At 36.1% G+C, this 18,946-nt stretch overlaps 1 protein-coding gene across 1 annotated transcript in view; it reads left to right on the plus strand.

Annotated features, from left to right (window-relative positions):
* The window catches only part of DNAH12 (dynein axonemal heavy chain 12), a 175,544-nt gene that overhangs the window by 137,094 nt on the left and 19,504 nt on the right, over nucleotides 1–18,946 (plus strand). Inside the window, exons 58-62 of the mRNA XM_081072623.1 lie at nucleotides 1,417–1,609; nucleotides 4,990–5,162; nucleotides 6,915–7,055; nucleotides 7,981–8,139; nucleotides 8,306–8,450. Coding sequence (XP_080928749.1) covers nucleotides 1,417–1,609; nucleotides 4,990–5,162; nucleotides 6,915–7,055; nucleotides 7,981–8,139; nucleotides 8,306–8,450 — 811 coding nt within the window. The remainder of the gene's footprint in view (nucleotides 1–1,416; nucleotides 1,610–4,989; nucleotides 5,163–6,914; nucleotides 7,056–7,980; nucleotides 8,140–8,305; nucleotides 8,451–18,946) is intronic.

An 18,946-nucleotide genomic window follows, 5' to 3' on the forward strand; every position in this document is an offset into this window, starting at 1 on the left:
TCTATCCTTGACAATGTTCCATGTGCACTAGAAAAGAATGTATAGTCTAGTTTTGTAGGATAAAAGGCTATGTAAATGTCAATTATATCCATTTGGCCAAATGTGTCATTTAAGACTGATATTTTCTTCTTGATTTTATATTTTGGTGATCTAGTCATAGCTATCAATGGTACATTTAAGTTCCCTACTATAATTGTGTTTTTGTGTGTTTCTTCCTTTAGTTCTGTGAGTAGTTGCTTTACAAATTTTGGTGCTCCCTGAGTGGGAGCATATATATTGATGTGTTATGTGTTCTTGTTGTATTGTCCCCTTCATCATTATGAAATGTCCATCTTTGTCTCTTGTTAACCTTTTTAATCCTGAAATCTGTTTTGTAAGATATAAGTATAGTTACATATGATTTTCACTGGATGCCGTTTACTTGGAGTATTGTTTTCCACCCTTTCACTTTGAGTCTGTATTTGTCCTTGTAGGTGTGATGCATCTCTTGAAGGCAGCATGAATTTGGGTTTTGTTTTTTGATCCAGTTTGCTACTCTGTGCCGTTTTATTGGTGACTTCAGTCCATTTACATTTAGGGTGATTATTGATATGTGAGGATTTCTTATAGCCATTATATCTTTTGTTTTCTGGTAGCTTGGTGTCTCCATTGTTCCTTTGTCTTTGTGTTTCTGTCTGTTATTTTAGTTTGGTTGTATTCTATGATTTTTTCCTCTCTCGGTAGGAAGTCTTTGATTTCACTTGAAGCTTTATATAACATTATCAAGTAGCCTATTACATGACATCAAATTATAAGTGAAAATATGTAGCCATGAGATACTTTTGTTACTTCCAATATTTGAATTTCACAAGAGAGAACCATGTCATAACATATTCTATAACATGGTGAATTATGTTATTTTGAAGTTTCATACAATCTTGATAAGATGCTGAGTGCCAATTTGTCTTTTACTTGCAGAGGTATTTGTATGATGAGTCATCCTTTTTATGTCTGCTACTGTAGAAGAGGCAATGAAAATGAGACTGAATATGACAAAGCCAAGGAATAAATAAGAAATTTCAAAAAAAAAAAAAAAAGAAAGAAATTTCATCCTCTGAATTTCTTCTCCAGTTCTTATCCTAACATAACTGGCTAAATCATGTGGATAAAAACATATTCTTGGACTTATTACAGTACATGTTGTTGCCACATTTTACACATACACAGTTAATGCTTGTTTTAGCTTGAATGTCTCAAATTATTATTTGAGTGGAAGTAATTTTTTTCCGTAGGTTAGGATAAAGATATTAGTCATCTTAGTTTGTGTTACACATCTAAAAATTACTAAAATGTCTACAGAATTGTGATATCTAATATTTAGATATGAATTTAGATAAAATACTACAAATTTAGACTAAATGTTTCTATCTTTTTTAGACCAGAATTAGAAGAGGAAAGAAATGCTCTTATTCTTCAGTCTGCAGCTAATAAGAAACAGCTAAAAGATATAGAGAAAAAAATTTTGGAAACATTGTCATCTTCAGAAGGAAACATTTTAGAAGATGAAAGTGCAATTAAAGTCTTAGACTCTGCTAAACTTATGTCCAATGAAATAACAAAGAAACAGCAGGTGAAAAAAAAGAATCTTAACAGTCTTTTGAGTCTTGAGATTCCAATTTACTCCAGTACCCGAGGAAAGTGCTGTAGAAGACTTACTGGAAAAGAAAAAGAATTCATAAAATACTAAAACATAGAAACTAATTTTAAACTCACAAATATATCTCTTACTGTTGAATTATTCAAACCATGGTCTGATTGATATTGCATCTCTACACAGAAGAAATAAATTTAGAATGAAACTTTTAAAAAGTTATTTTTTATTATTGCATAGTTCAGAGAAGCTAGTGAGGTTTATCCAAGTTTAATTGACTCTTCATCTAAAAACTTGAGCTTGAGACTTTGACTTGCTTCTGTTCCTGGTTGGAGCTTAAGATGTGTGGAGGTAACTGCTGGTTAATTGAACAGTAAGTGCTTCTAGGTACTAATACAGATATTCTTCTGACATTGCATAGTCATTTGTTTGTCAGGGAGAGAGGTATGAGAGTTGGGGGTGGCAAGTGGTGGAAGAAAGACAAGTAGTCCATAGCCAATAATGTCTTTATTGCAAATTTGTCTATCATAGCCAAATGGTGTTTTTATGTTCTATGTTATTTAATAAGACTCATACAATGTTATAGATAGAAGAGGACTTAGCTATCAGTCATCTTTTGCATCTCATAGTTGAGAAAGCTAGGGCCAGAAAGAGTAGTTGAGGCCCAAGTTCACACAAGTAAGTGAAATTATGTAAAAACTTCTGTAGGCTAACTTTATTGATTTTCAGAACTTTCAGTCCTCCTTGGCCCACCCAATGAATTAAGCACATCCTAATATTAGGGTAATTTAAAAATTTTTTAAAAAACCTAAATAGAAATTGCACTAATTACTCAGCATCCTTCTGCTGCTGTCTACACAGCTTTGGAGTAGAGGGCTTTCAAAAGATATAGGCACCTTCCTCTTGGGGTGGGTTGAGTTTTTCATAAATGTGATGATAATGACTTTTTGTTCAGTGTATGTTTTTTGCTGTTGTTATTCTTTGTTTTTGTTAGTTTGTTTCCAATTTCAGAAGAGCCAAAAGAGTAGCAGTTTCTTAGAGTAATATCCCGTGGCAGCCCCCATCTGGGGACAGTGACGGAGATATTCATTCTATAATGTCTCCCTTTCCTCCAATTCCTGTCCATCAGAGCTGAACCAACTTTTTATTGTCCCCTTGCCATGTTGTCTTTTTCAAAGAGGAGATAAGGATAGGAAGCATTTATTAGCTTATTTCCTATTAAGACTCAAAGAGAAAAGGAGATATAAGTATTTATTGGTTCAAGTACTTTATCTTGCAAAGGGAGAGAAATTTAATAAATCATAATCTCTTTCTGATTTGGTCCCCTTGATCATTATAAACATAACTTTAAATTCATTGTATATTCTGATCCAAAATATGCTTTATATCTGGCCCCGACTTCCACTAACCCAATGTAAAAAAAAAAAAAACTGTCTTCAGAGAAAAGTCCCCCCACATAGTCTAAAACCTGCTTTTCTCATTTCCTGCAACCTATAAGAATAAACAAACACAAACAAAACTTTAAGAATTCGTTCTATAGGTTTCAAAGCCTCCCCTTCCCCCAAAATTTTCTTGACTGAAGTTTAGTCTTTTTGATTCCTGGAAAGTATGATATATATAAATATCACAGCACAGCAAATTTTTACAAATAATGAATTTTCTTCATTTAACATAATATATTCACAATGTTTGTTTCTATAAAAATATCTTGTTCTTTGATTTTAGGCGATTAATAGTAATTTATCAAAAATATATTTATTATTTCTCGAGCCTAACATTTCATACACAGAGCCAAGTTTAGTAAGCACTATTTATAAGTACACTGCATATAAAGCTATGGAACCTGAGTTAAATTATTTACTGTTTAAAAATAATAACAGTATTTGCTGATTATTTTTGCTTTCTACTGCCATTAATGGCAAATGGCATTTGAGCTGAAAAATTAAGGTTTAAATAAAAGGAGGTTTAAATGAGAATACTAAGATAATGCTTTTTTATATAAAGTGTCATTAATTTCCATTGTTGACAACTTTGTTTTACTTACTAATAGTCAAGACTGAGGTTCAAACCTTAGTTTTAATTGTGGTTATACTGTATAATTTTGGGGACAGTTGTTTGCAACAAACAGAAACCCATTCAAATTAGCCTAAATAAAAAAGATAGTTTCGCCAATCATAGGAAGTACATACAAGCCTCAGGAATAAATGGAAAGCTTAATAAATTAAGTTTCTATGCTCTTTGTCTCTCCGCCTCTTTCTACAGTTGTGTGGTCCTTCTCGCTACTTCACTTGAAGACTAATTTCTTCTGTAAAAATTTTACATCTGTTTCTTCCTACATTTATTTTGCACATAGAAACCAACTTTGGTCCCCATTACTTTTTAGCACTAATGCCCAGTACCACCTGACTTCAGTTTCTGAGGCTCTTAAAGGGTGGGAAGTTGGAGGTAAAATTGATTAGCTATCTTGGGCCTGGTTCTATCCCTACCACTGGATTGAATCAGCTATGAACAGAATCATTCACTATAAACATGACTACTCAGGCACACTCATTCAGCGAGTCTCTGGCTAGCATTTCCAAAGAAGGGAGAATGGGTTGGAAAAGTGCTCTACACATTTTTCGTGTAGAATATTAACCTATCAGATTGAGTTGTCAGTTGAAGAGCTGTTATCTTGGAGAAATTTTTTCTTTTGGGGTTTAATGTCTATACTCCTATTAAATATGGAAAAGTTAAACATTTCAGAAACTAGTTGAAAAAAAGCATTCTTAATGTATAAAACCATCAGCCAACAAATATTTTTGAATACCTACTCTGCCAGACTTTGTGCTGGGTCCTGGTACATATGTTGACATCTTTAACATACACACATGCACACTTGCTCTCTCTATTTCACCCTCTCCGTCTCTGACCTATTAAAGGAAAAGAAGGTGAGTGACTATAGTACACACATGTCAGATTCAGGCAAAGAATAAACAAAGATTGACAGTGCTGTTACTACTCAAATAAGAGAGAAATTGTTGGTGAGTAATCACACCTTTAATCTTTAAAGCTATTTTTCTTTCTTTTTTCCTTTCTCCTTTCCACCCTCTGGTCTTACTCTCTCTTCCCTCAGTAGTTCTTTCCTTTCTTCTTTTCTCTTTCTTCCTTCTTCCCTCCCTTCTTCCACCTCCCTCTCTTTTGTTCTTTCTTCCTTTCTTTCTAGCTTTTAACATAGTAAAGCACTTTCTTGTAAACTATATTTCCATAATTTTGTCATTGAGTTAGGTGGGTATTTTTTTAAGTATAAACTTCATTATATGAAAAATATATAATTAAAACACATTTTCTATTTCTTAATCTTGATTTTTCTCTTTTTCTAGGTTGCAGAAAAAACAGAACTCAAAATAGCAGAATCTCGAGAAGGCTATCGACCCATTGCTAAACATTCATCAGTATTATTTTTCAGCATTGCAGACTTGGCTAACATTGATCCAATGTACCAGTACTCTCTCACCTGGTTTGTGAACCTTTATATCAACTCTATTCATGACAGGTAAATTTTCTCTAGCTTCATTCATCCTCCCTAGGTTGGATTTTTATCACCCTTCCTATTAAAAACATTTTTGTTTACCTATATAATATATAATCATATATAATATATAATATTCATTATAGAATATTTAAAAATATGCAAAAGTGAAAGAAAGATAGAAAGGAAAGGGAGGGGAGGGGAGGGGAGAGGGAGGGAGGGAGGGAGGGAGGGAGGGAGGGAGGGAGGGAGGGAGGGAGAGAGAGAGAGAGAGAGAGACGGAGAGACAGAAAGAAAAAGACTTTCCTGTTTTAAGTTTTGTTTCACTTCGATTCAAGATTTACACATAAGAGAGATTAGCTTTAGTCCTTTTTTCCTCTCCTAAATATTTCTTTTTTTTAATTAAAGTTTATTGGGGTGACAATTTTTAGTAAAGTTACATAGATTTCAGGTGTACAATTCTGTAATACATCATCTATATATCACATTGTGTGTTCATCACCCAGAGTCAATTCTCCTTCCATCACCATATATTTGATCCCTTTTATCCTCATCTACCACCCCCTACCCTCTGGTAACCACTAAACTATTGTCTGTGTCTATGAGTTTTTGTTTCTTCATTTGTTTGTCTTGTTCCTTTGTTTTCAATTTTATATACCACATATCAGTGAAATCATATGGTTCTTGATTTTTACTGTCTGACTTATTTCCCCCAGCATAATAATCTCAAGATCCATCCATGTTGTTGCAAATGGCACTATTTTATCTTTTCTTATGGCAGAATAGCATTCCATCGTATATATATACCACAAATTCTTCATCTAATTACCTATCAAAGGACACTCCTAAACATTTCAATAAGGTACAACACATCTTTGCTGGCAACTCCAATATTTCTTTCTTCATTTTTGTGGAAAACTGAATTATAAATATATAATTGCAGCTGAATATAAAAAGCTGCAATTCCACATTTTACTCATTTGCAAGATATTTTCACTTTAATCAATTAATGAATGTACACAGATTTTGGAGTCAAGCTGGAGTAAGGGATTAAATCACAGTTCTGCCATATGCTACCTGAATGAATATAGGCAAGTCAGTTAACCTTTCTGTAATTAACTCAATTTTTCTTATCTATAAAACAGGAATAATAATAGTACCTACATTTTAGAGTTGTTATGAGAGTTTTCATATATTTTTTTAAATGTATAGATCTTGATCTAGATTTTAGGCTTCTTTGGGGCATGTAAATGTTTCATAATTCTTTGTCTTATACAGTTCCCTCCCCAGCATAGATCTTTATACTACTAGAGGTTCAATAGGTGTTTTTTAATTAATTGATTGTTTTCATTTCGGAGTAAAATACGAAATTTAGAATTTTGAAAATAGAAAGATGATGTAAACCATATTTCATTTTCTCATAGAATTATACCATTTTTTACATACAGATTTACAAGTTGAGCACACACACACACACACACACAAATTGTACAGGAAGGTCCCTTGTATCTTTCACCTTGTTTCTCCAATGGTTTAACATCTTATGTAACTATAATACATATTACAACCAGGAAATTCACATTTGTATAATCCAGAGAGCTTTTTCAGAATTCACCAGTTTTATATACTTTCATTTGTGTGTGTGTGTAGCTTCACATTTTTTAGCAGTGAATAGGTACTTTGATGAAGTAAAAACAACTAATATGTTAATTCATATGTTACCTATTTTATCTTAGTATTTTTAAACTCAATGTTTTCCTTTTTTTAACCTTTTAGTAACAAATCCAAAATCTTGGAGAAGCGACTACGATATTTAAATGACCACTTCACTTACAACTTATATTGTAATATATGCCGATCACTATTTGAGAAGGACAAGCTGTTGTTTTCCTTTTTATTATGTACCAACCTTCTGCTGTAAGTTACTTGCTTTTTCTTAATTTATTTATTTTAAAAAACCTGCCTGGAAAATCGAATCAATAAAGATGGCTACTCTGCTTAATTCATGAGTTTACTTGTACATTTCTCTACAATAGTATCGGTATTTTAATGTTTATTTGATTTTTAAAATTTAGATCACACAGAAAAGTTTAAAATATTCATGTGCAGTTCAGTAAATTCTTATAGAGCAAAAATCTGTGTAACTACCACCCAAATCAAGAAATACAGCCTTTTCAGATTGGCTTCTTTCACTTAATGATATACATTGAAGGTCTTCCCATGTCTTTTTGTGGCCTCATAGCTCATTTTTTTTTAGTTCAACAAAGATTCAACTCTAGTTGGCAAAACTCACATCTCCAGTCCTGTGCAAGCTCTGGTAGCTATTCAGTTTACAGATCTCCAAACATTTGCCAGGCCTCCTGGATTTTTACCGTACTCACAGATGACTTAGAATTTAGCAATAAAATCAAGAGAGGATACCTATGCAGGTTTCTAGAGCTCCTTTTTCATGTATCGTCCTCCTCTCTGGTTCTCTGCCCACAAATTTCAGCCATCTCAGCCCTTTGGAACTCTGGTCTCTGTCTCTTCAACTCAGTGATACTGCCAAGCTCTGATTTTGATGGCCTCCCTGTTTTGTGATCTGGAACACACCTTCAGTCACATGGTTAGAGCAATCACAGGATCACTTATTCATCTCCCTTTTTTCAGGGACCACAGTCCTTTACTGGCTATTGTATAATTTCCAAAACAGTTGTTTCATTCATTTTATCCAGTTTTCTAATTGTTTATAGCAGTAGGGGGAGTCAGTCCTAATTATTTTATTCAAGATATAGATGCAAAAATTGACTATGTTCAATTTTAACATCAACAATTTACAACAATCCTTACTTTGGGAATACAGGGCAAAGAAAGAGGTTGACTACCAGGAACTTAGGTTTCTTTTAACTGGAGGAGTGAGTCTGAAGAGTGCTGAGGCAAATCCTGATCCTACTTGGCTACAAGATAAAAGCTGGGAGGAAATTTGTCATGCTAGTGAATTCCCTGCCTTCAAAGGACTCAGGTAATTGTTTAAACTTGATGATTTAGCATTGGACAGTGATGGGTAATTTTGTAATCTAGTGGTTTTTAAATGGTTCTGTAGCTCTCTTGATTTAACTCATTGCTCAACAATCTCTTTTTAAATTTTTTCCCAATGAAAGAATAACTAATAAGCTTTTTTCCACTAGGACGCATTTTTGTGAACATATAAATGAATGGCGGGAAATCTATGACAGTAAAGAGCCGCACAATGCTAAATTTCCAGAACCAATGGATCAGAGCCTAAACGAACTGCAAAAAATGATAATTCTTCGGTGTTTGAGACCTGATAAGGTAAAAGACAAATATGTTCCATTTGGAACCAGACGATTTGCCACTTATGAAGTACTAAGTTGATAGTTATTGTTGTTTGGTTCTTTAACCCTTATTTCAGATGCTCAAAAGGATTCATGGAGCTCCTTGGATCTATAGGTTTACAGTTTTTCTCAACTTTGGAAATTTTTGGCTATTATTTTTTCAAATATTTTTTGCCATCCTACCCATGATTCCAATTAAATACACATTAGACTGTTTGATATTATACCATAAGTGACTGATACTTTGTTAATTATTTTTAAACTTTTTGTATCACTGTGCTTCAGTTTGGGTAGTTTCTATTGCTGTTTTTAAGATTGCTGATATCTTCTTTTGTACCATCTAATCTGGTGTTAATCCCATCCAATTAATTTTTTGTTTCAGCTATTATATATTTCATCTCTACAAAGTTCATTTGGTGTTTTTTTCTATTAGTTTCAAATGTCTAATCACTATTTTTTTGAGAACAACACAACATAGTGATTAGACAGTTATGTAGCTCACAAAGTGATAACCCCAATAAGTCTATTATGCATCTGACATTGTACATAGTTATTATAATATTATTGACTATATTCTCTATGCTGTAGTTTATATCCCCATGACTATTTTATTACAGTTGACACTCAGTATTATTTTATGTTAGTTTCAGGTGTACATCTTATTGGTTAGACATTTATATAATTTGTGAAGTGATCCTCTTGATAAGTTTAGTACCCATCTGACACTATAGAAAGTTTTACAATATTATTGACTGTTTTTTTCATGTGGATGTGTACTTTACATCCCCATGACTATTTTGTAACTACTAATTTGTACTTGTTAATCCCTTCACCTTTTCCACCTAATTTCCAACCCCCCTCCCATCTAATAACCATCAGTTTTTTTCTCTGTGTCTATGAGTCGGTTTCTGTTTTGTTTGTTCAATTATTTTGTTCTTTAGATTCCACATACAAATGAAATCATAGGTAGTTGTCTTTCTCAGTCTGAGTTATTTTACTTAGCATAATACCCTCTAGGTCCATCCATGTTGTCACAAGTGGTAAGATTTCATTCTTTCTTATGGCAGAGTAATGTTCCATTGCATATATATGTGCCATAAGTTCTTTATCCAATTATCTATTGATGGGCATTTCAGTTGTTTTCATATCTTAGCTATTGTAATAGTGCTGCAGTGAACACAGGGGTGCGTACACCTTTGCGAATTACTGTTTTGGATTTCTTTGGATAAATACCCAGAAGTGGGATTGGTGGATTATAAGGTAGTTCTATTTCTAATTTTTTGAGGAACCTGCTTACTGTTTTCCCTAGTGGCTGTACCAATTTTAAATCCCACCAACAGTGCACAAGAGTTCCCTTTTCTCCACATTCTTGCCAACACTTGTTTGTTGATTTATTGATGATGGCCATTCTGACAGGTGTGAGGTGATATCTCATTGTGGTTGTTTTTTTTAAAATTTATTGGGGTGACAATTGTTAGTAAAATTACATAGATTTCAGGTATACAATTCTGTATTACATCATCTATAAATCCCATTGTGTGTTCACCACCCAGAGTCAGTTCTCCTTCCATCACCATATATTTGATCCCCCTTACCCTCATCTCCCACCCCCTATGTTTTTTTTTAAATTAAAGTTTATTGCAGTGACAGTGGTTAGTAAAGTTACAAAGGTTTCAAGTATACAATTCTGTATTACATCATCTATATATCACATTGTGTGTTCACCACCCAGAGTCAGTTCTCCTTCCATCACCATATGTTTGATCACATTTACCCTCATCTACCACCCTTACAACTCACAGCATAAATAGGGATAATTTGTGACAACAAAAACATAAAAGGGTAGAGAATAAGATCTAAACTGGCAAAGGGGAATGGAGAAAGGAAGCATGCTGAAGAAAATGGAATACTCTAAATATAAAACTTTCTCATTGTGGTTTTCATTTGCATTTCTCTGATGATTTCTCTGATGACTTTGAGCATGTTTTCATATGTCTGTTGGCCATCTGTATATCCTCTTTGGAGAAATGTCTGTTCAGGCCCTCTGCCCATTTGTTAAAATGTTTAGTAACATGCTATTTAGCCCTCTATGTGTTTGTGTGTTTTTCAGTATTTTTCTTGTAATTGATTTCTAGTTTCATACCATTGGGGTCAGAGAAGACACTTGATATGATTTTAATCTTCTTAAATTTATTGAGACATTTTTGTGGCCTACAATGTGATCTATCTAGGAAAATGTTCCATGTACACTTGAAAAGAATGCATATTCTGTTGCTTTGGGGTGATATGCTCTAAAACTATCAAATCCATCTGGTCTAGTGTATGCCATTTAAGGCCACTTTTTTTGTTGTTGTTGATTTTCTATCTAGAAGATCTGTACATTGGTGTCAATGAGGTGTTAAAGTGCCTACTATGATTGTATTACTATCAATCTCTCCTTTTATGTTGGTCAGTATTTGTTTTATATATTTAGGTGCTCCTGTTTTGGGTGCATAGATGTTTATTATGGTGATGTCCTCTTGTTGGATTGATCCCTTTATCATTAGGTAATGTCTTTCTTTGTCTCATTATATATAGTCTTCATTTTAAAATCTATTTTGTCTGATATAAGTATTGCTACCCCAGATTTTTTGTTTGTTTGTTTCTATTTACATGAAATATCTTCATCCCTTTACTTTCAGTCTACGTGTGTCTTTCACACTGAAGTGGTTCTTTTGTAGATGGCATATGTATGGGTCTTGTTTTCTTGTCCATTGAGCTACCCTATGTGTTTTAATTGGAGCATTTAATCGATTTACATTTAAAGTGATTATTGATAGGTACATAGTTGTTTCCATTTTATTTTCATATTTTTGATCTTCTTTTGTTTGTATGTTTTCCCTCTTCCTCTTCTTAAAGAAATCACTTTAACATTTCTTATAATACTTATGGTAATTAATTCTTTTAGCTTTTTCTTGTCTGAGAAGCTCTTTATCTCTCTTTCAGTTTTAAATGATAGCCTGGCTGTGTAAATAGTCTTGGTTGTAGGCCCTTGCGTTTCATCATTGTTGAATATTTCCTTTCATTCCCTTCCAGCCTGCAAAGTTTCTGTTGAGAAATCAGCTGATAGTCTTATGGGAGTACCCTTTTAAGTAACTAATTTTCTTTCTCTTGCTGCTTTTTGGATTCTCTCATTGTTTTTAATATTTGCCAAATTAATTATAATATGTCTTTGTGTGGGCCTGTTTGGGTTCATTTTGTTTGGAACTCTCTGCATTTCCTGGGCTTGTGTGTCTATTTCCTTTGCCAAGTTAGGGAAGTTTTTAGTCATTATTTCTTCAAATAGGTTCTTGATACTACCTCCCTTCTCCTTCTGGTACCCCTATGATACAAATGTTGTTACACTTGATGTTGTCCCAGAAGTCCTTAAACTATCTTCAATTTATTTTATTCTTTCTGTTGTTCTGATTGGGTGTTTTATGCTACCTTGTCTTCTAAATCACTGACTTGATCTTCTTATTTATCTAATCTGCTATTGATTTCTTCTAGTATATTCTTCATTTCAGTTATTGTATTCTTTATTTCTGAGGGATTCTTTTTTATGGTTTCTATGTCCTTCTTTTGGACATACAAACAAAATATACAAACAAAAAAAGATTCTTACCATCTCTTTGTTGAAGTTCTCACTAAGTTCCTTAAGCATTCTTACAACAATTGTTTTAAATTCAGTCTCTGTTAGGTTGTTTGTCTTCATTTTACTTAGTCCTTTTTCTGGAGTTTTCTCCTGTTCTTTTATTTGGGACATGTTTCTTTGTTCCCTCATTCTGGCTGTGTCTCTGTGTTTGCTTTTATGCATTAGGTAGATCTCCTATGTCTCTCAGTCTTTATGTGGTAGTCTTAGGTAGTAGGTGTCCTAGGTGGTTCAGTGGCACAGTCTCCCTAATAACCTGTACGTGTGTTCCCGGAGTGTCCCTTGTGTGCATTATGTCTATTCCCCTGTTGTAGTTGAGCCTGGATTGCTTTTGGCAAGTCAGTGTGTGGTATTGACTGACTGGCTGTGAGGACTGGCTATGTCCACAGCGTACAAGCTGCTGTGTAGGGGCTGACCCCTCACAGGGGGATTCACCCCAGCACCTCTTGTGTCTATTGAGACTACCCTTTGAGTGTGCCACTTGTTGGGCTACTCAGGTAGTGCTCTGGTGTTGTCTGAGGCCAACTTCTTGGTGTGTTGTTTCTGGTGCCTCTTGAGAGGGCCTCCCATGTAGGCCAGTTTCAGCTTTGCCTGTGATTGGCCCAGGCTACCTGGTAAGAGCTACAAAGCTATATGCAGTTGGTTACTGCCTGCACTGGACCTGGAGGCATGTGGGGGTGGCCTCACTGTGAACCGAGGCTGGCTGCCACCAGTATAAGGACTGGAGCAGCTTAGCAAAAGGCACAGGACTCCGCTAGGCCTAATGCTAGCTGCCCGTAAGGCTCCACTGCTGAAAAAGCCTCCTTAGATACATGGGCCAGGCTAGTTGACCCGGTGTTGACAGTGCCCCAGCAATGCCACCTGAGTCAGGCAGAGCAGGGTCCCAGGGTGTCTGGGGTATGGCTGGTGGTTTTTGCAAAATTAACGCAGATTCAGTTCTTGTGCCAGTGCTGAGCCTGTGGCCACCCCACAAAATGCCCAGTGAACACAGTGGCCAGCCACCACTTGCCTTGGCCTGCAGATCCCCAAGAGCTGCCCAAGAAAGACTCCAGTGCAAGCTATGGCTGACTGCCTGCCACCGAAAGTTCCCCAGCCTGCTGCAGGTCATCCACTGCTATAAAAGGCTTCTGTGGACCACCCAGGAGCCCGGAGTGCCCATGGCAATGCCACACGAGCTGTGCCCGGTTCCAGGGAGTCACCAAGGTGCTGCGTGTGCAGATTTTACCAAACCAATGTGGTCTCAGATTTGGCACTTTGGATGAGGCTTCAACACAAGAAAGATGGCACCTTCCTATAGGCTACATATGAGGCAAGCTCCACACAGGGATAATGGCAGCTGTCCTTCTATCCCTAGCCCTGATGCTACACTTTCCCTGTATACCTCTGGCGACCTCAGTGGAGGAGTTGCTGCTCGTCCACTGGAGCCCAGGGTGAGTGCTTGCAAGTGAGTGAGTCTGTGCACAGGCCCTTAAAAAGGATTTCTGGGTTTGCAGCCACCTTCCATCTCATCAGGATGGACAGGGAGAATCCTGGTTGATTTTCACTGCCAGATGTTGTGGGGACTTCTCTTCCTGTCACAGAGCCCCTGGGCTGGGGAGCCTAGTTTGGGGCTGGTACTCCTCACTCCTCACTCTCCAGGGGGGACCTCCACTGCCGAGGTATCCCTCTGGGATTCAACCACTCCCTGTGGGTTTGGGGTCATCCCATTTCACTGGCCCCTCCTACCAGTCTTGATGTGGCCTCTTCTTTATATCCTTGGTTATAGAGGTTCAGTTCAGCTAGTCTTCAGATGATTCTTAGGTTGGTTGGTCTATAATTTAGTTGCAATTTTAATGTGATCCTGGGAGGCAGCAGGCATAGTGTTTACCTATTTTGCTATCTTCTCATTTGTTTTTTGTTTGTTTTTTTGTTTGTTTTTGTTTTTTGTTTTTTTGTTTGTTTTTTTTTAGCCAGGAAGGCATAGTGGAATTATAATTCGAAAGTACAGACAGTGAATACATTTTACATTGATCCTGAGAACAGTGATTCATAAATAGAACAAGTTTATATATATATATATATATATATTCTAGTTCTCTTTTCATCCTGTTCATGTTTTCCTTTAAATACTTGAACAGTTATAATAACAGTTTTTAAATCCTCGACTGCTAGTTCCATTTCCAGATCCGCTTTTATTTAATAATTTTATTTTTGGTTATAGATTATATTTTCCTGCTTCTTGGCATGCCCAGGAATGTTTCATTGGATGACAGACATTTTTGATGGTTTAAATTTTGTTATTTTCCTTTAAAGATCATTGAGTTTTGTTCTGCTAGTTCAGGGATTAGCAAACAACACCTGTGGGTCAAATCTAGCCCCACAATTAATTTTGTCCACCCCAGAGCTAAGAATGGTTTTTACATTTTAAAGGTTGTTTTTACAAAAAAGAAAAGAAAAGAAAAGGGTACACCACAGAAACTGTATGTGGCCCACAAAGCCTGAAATATTTATTATCCAGCACTCTATAGAAAAAAAATTGCCAGTCCCTTTGGATAGTATTTAAATTAATTAAGTTCAGATTGTTCTTTCCAAAGATTGTTTTAAGATTTGTTAAGGCAGGTGTAGAACAGCTGTTACTCAATGGCTAGTGTAGCTCCACTGCTAAAGTGTGGCCCTTCTGAGGCCTTCACTGAAGACCCCTTGTGATCACCAAGGACTCTCCACTGTGGCTGTAGGGAACTTGAGTGAGTCCCAGCCTGGCGTGAGCTCTGGTAGCTTCTCGGGTCCCCAGTTCACAGCTCCCCATTCAATCTTTGCTTGGCCTATGCATGCACATGATAGTATTCAGCGAAGACTCAGCGGTACTGTTATGCAGATTTCCAAGCTCTTTTTCTGGATAGTTCCCTTCTAATTTGAACTCTGGGATTTCCAGCAGCTTCAGTCTTCTTGAACTCTGATTCCTATCTTCACAACTCAATCATATTATGTTGCTCTGCTTTCAGTTGATCTCCCTGTTCCACAATCTGGAATGTACCTCCTAGATGAAAGCCGAGGGTCTCACCTTGTTTGTTTCCTTTTTCTCAGGGATCGTAGTACTGTACTGCTTGTTGTCTGAATAGCCCAGTGTCTGAAAATGATTATTTTATTAATATTTCCCATTTGTTAGTTTATGATGAGAGGGTAATTCTGGTCCCTGTTACTCTATAATGGCTGGAAGCAGAAGACGGTAGAAAACCTTGTATTTGTCACAATTTTATTAGTCGAAACAAGCACAAAATCTTTCTATAGGTAAAATAAATAAGCTGATACCAATTTTCACACATCCAAGAAAGGTAATTACAATGTTACAAAAGGAAATATTTTCGACAGAAAACTAAAAACTATGCTTATACATGTAGTTTAAACTTTGAGTAAGTCACTTCACTCTTTTGAGCTCTGGTTACACCACTTATAAAAGGTGTTGAAAGTGATTGTGATGGTCCCTTCTTTTCTTCTTTTCCTTTCTTTTTTTCTTTCTTTTCCTTCCTTCCTTCCTTCCTTCCTTCCTTCCTTCCTTCCTTCCTTCCTTCCTTCCTTCCTTCCTTCCTTCCTTCTTTCCTTCCTTCTTTCCTGCTTTCTTTGCTTCCTTTGTACTTTCCTTCCTTGTTTCCTTCCTACCCTCCTCCCTTCCTACCTTCCTTCCTTCCTTCCTGTCTTTCTTTTATATGTTATGTTTTGAGTAAAGTTTGATAAGAAGCATTATCTAATGTTTCATTCAGTCTCCGAGTAGGTTCAGAGGCCTACATAATTACTTGACCCTTGAGTATTACTCCTTACCCTAACTCTGAAATACCTTTGTCCATTATTAAAACTTAACTCATTCTTTCCTACCTGATAGGTGTGTGTATATGTATATATTCCTTTCACTATCCAGTAAGTCCCTTGAAGGACATAGCAATGCTTTATTCATTATTTTATCATCAATAGCCTCTCTTGTTCATGGTAAACTGAGAAATGTATACATCTGTATGTGGGAAACACCTGCCTATTTGCACTCCACTGAATGGTCCCCTGATGGCCAATGGAGATGTGGCTTCACTACCAAGTGTGAAGTTATTTGTCTGCATGCTTAGGAGTCTGTGCTTAAACATCACAGCACTTACCACACTGGAATATACAGTAATTGTCTATTTGTTAGGGTTTCCCACTAGACTGTGAACTTCTTGAGGTCAGGACCCATGTCTTATTTTGCTATCTATCTCCAGGACTTAAAGCAGTGCCTGGAAAATGGTAGAAGCTCAATAAATGTCTGTGAATTGAGTTTAATTGAACTGAATTAAACTAAGTTCAGTTAATGCCTGCATTAGTCAGGATTCTCCAGAGAAACAAAACCAATAGAACAGAGAGAACTAGAGCTAGCACTAGAGCTAGAGCAGCACTCAAGATAGAGGTAGAGATAGAAATGAGCTAAGGATAGAGATAGAAATACAGATTTTAAGGAATTGGCTCATGTGGTTGTGGAGGCTGGCAAGTCCAAAATCTGTGGGCCAGAGATCCAGGGAAAAGTTGATGTTGCAGCTCAAGTCCAAAGGCAGTCCACTGATAGAATTCCCTCTTCCTCAGGGCAAGTCAGTCTTTTTTCTCACAAGGGCTTCAACTGATTGATTGGACAAGGCCCACTCACGTTATAGAGGGTAGTCTGTTTTACTCAATGTCTAGTGATATGAATGTTAATTTCATCTTTACACAGCAACATCTAGACGAGTATTTGACTGAAAATCTGGGTTCTGTGTCCCGGCCAAATTGACACATAAAATTAATAATCACAAAGCCCATCCCCAGGTCTGCTCAAGTCTCCATAATTTCTTCTCTCGAGTATCTTACATAAAGGATCAAAATCCTTCATGTAAGAATAGAAAAGTGTTATTACTTTTTCTTCTATCAAATTACTGGAGTAAGGTACTTTTTCTATAGAAAACTATCGCCTTTGATTGCAGCTACTTCATCTCAGGGAGCGCTGCCCCTGGCCAGTAAGTAGATTAATGGGAAGCAAGGTCTCTGTGTCCTTAGCATCTCCCTTTCCTTAAAATGTATATTGAAAGTCTACTGTTCTAGGTAACAACTACACACAGTGTTAATGGTAAAAGGATAAAAAAGATTTCATCATTGCTCATGTGAAGTTATTAAAGAAAGAAATAAAAAGCTGCTATATTGTTGTGAATCCTTTTTGAAAAACCTTCCGTGGCCTTTCAATACCAGTAGAATAATGACAGAAGTATAGTTTGACAATTTTGTTACCTTGACTAATCAGACCTCTTTCCTGCCATTCCGTTTGTACCTTCTCCTTGAAACTTCCACTGTTTCAAACTACAGAGTTGCTCAGACCTACACAAAATTATTCACATATAAGACTCCATTCTTTTTTCCCATCTATTCTACAAATCTTCCAGGACTGGAGAAGCCTGTGATTCTCTCCTCTTTTCCTTGAATTCCTACAGTTTTCACTTTAGAAAGTTCTCCAGCCTTTAGGAGATAATACCGACAACCTCGTTGTGCTTATTTTTTGCTGCTAATGTTGATGAATAGCATTCTTTTATTTTTAATTAATTTTAATATAATTAACAAGTAAGTAACATACTCCTGTGATTCAAAACTGAAACATTGTTTTGAATCACATGAATATATGAATATAGTGAAAAAATAACCTCCAATTTCCATCTCTCAGTTATTCAACATCCTTCCCCTCAGGCAAGTATTGTCACCTGCTTCTTGTTACACTTTTATTCACACATAAATATGCACACATGCAATTTTTCCATTTATTTTTAACACAAATTATAGCATGTACTGTTTTGCATATCTTTATTTTCCCTATCAGTTCATAAAGAGCTTTCTCATTCTCTTTCATAATTATGTAGTATTCCATCATATGAGTATACCATAATTTTTTTAACCAGTTCCTATTGATAGATTACCTATTATAAAAGTGCTACAATGAAAAACCTTATTCAAAAGTCATTTCTCACGTGTGCAACTCCCTCTCGGAATAAACTCCTGGTAATGAAATTTCTGTGTCAGTGGATTTGCCTATTTGTAGTTTTTTAGATATTGCCAAATTGTCCTCCATGAAAGTTATACCAGATTATTCTTCCACAGCAGTGAATGAAAATGTGTGTTTACCCGTACTTTTGCCCACAAAGTATATTGCCAAACTTTTGGATCTTTAACAATCTATGCAGAGGGTTTGCGGAATTTGGGGTCTGATCAAGGAAAAGGATATGACCATGAGGGGCAGTAGCAAACATGAACTTCATTGAATCATGCTCTGACAGGTTTGCATGTTGGGGTGGGAGAAGTCACTCTCAGCAGGAATTTGTCAAGAGGTTCGGGGTTGGTGGGGGGAGTCCACTACTCTAAAGGGGAGGAGGGCAAGGGAACTTCCAAGCAAGAGGGGGGCTTACATGGTATCTAGGTGATGTCTAGTCTCTGGATCAGAGCTCTAAAGGGCAGCAGAATCTTGGAGTCTTAATGTCCTGAGGCTCATCTTATTGACAAGTAGCATATGTTGGGCATCATTTATTTGGGGTATGTTTAAAACAACTGAATATGTAATAATTTGAGTTTGGTGCCAGTGGGCTTTTGAGTGAGTTTCAGCCTGCTGTGAAGAAATAAACAATCTAGGAGTGAATACACAGAGGCTATCTTTGTCCCATTTATATATTAATCTGACAGGTAAAAATGGTATCCAAGTATAGTTATAATTTGTATTTTATTGTGAATACTTGGGTATAGACTAAGCTGCTGTAACAAAGAGACCTAAAATACAGTAGTGCAAATAAAATAGA

Source organism: Rhinolophus hipposideros (assembly GCF_964194185.1).
Source record: "Rhinolophus hipposideros genome assembly, chromosome: 14".
In the NCBI taxonomy this organism is placed as follows: Eukaryota; Metazoa; Chordata; class Mammalia; order Chiroptera; family Rhinolophidae; genus Rhinolophus; species Rhinolophus hipposideros.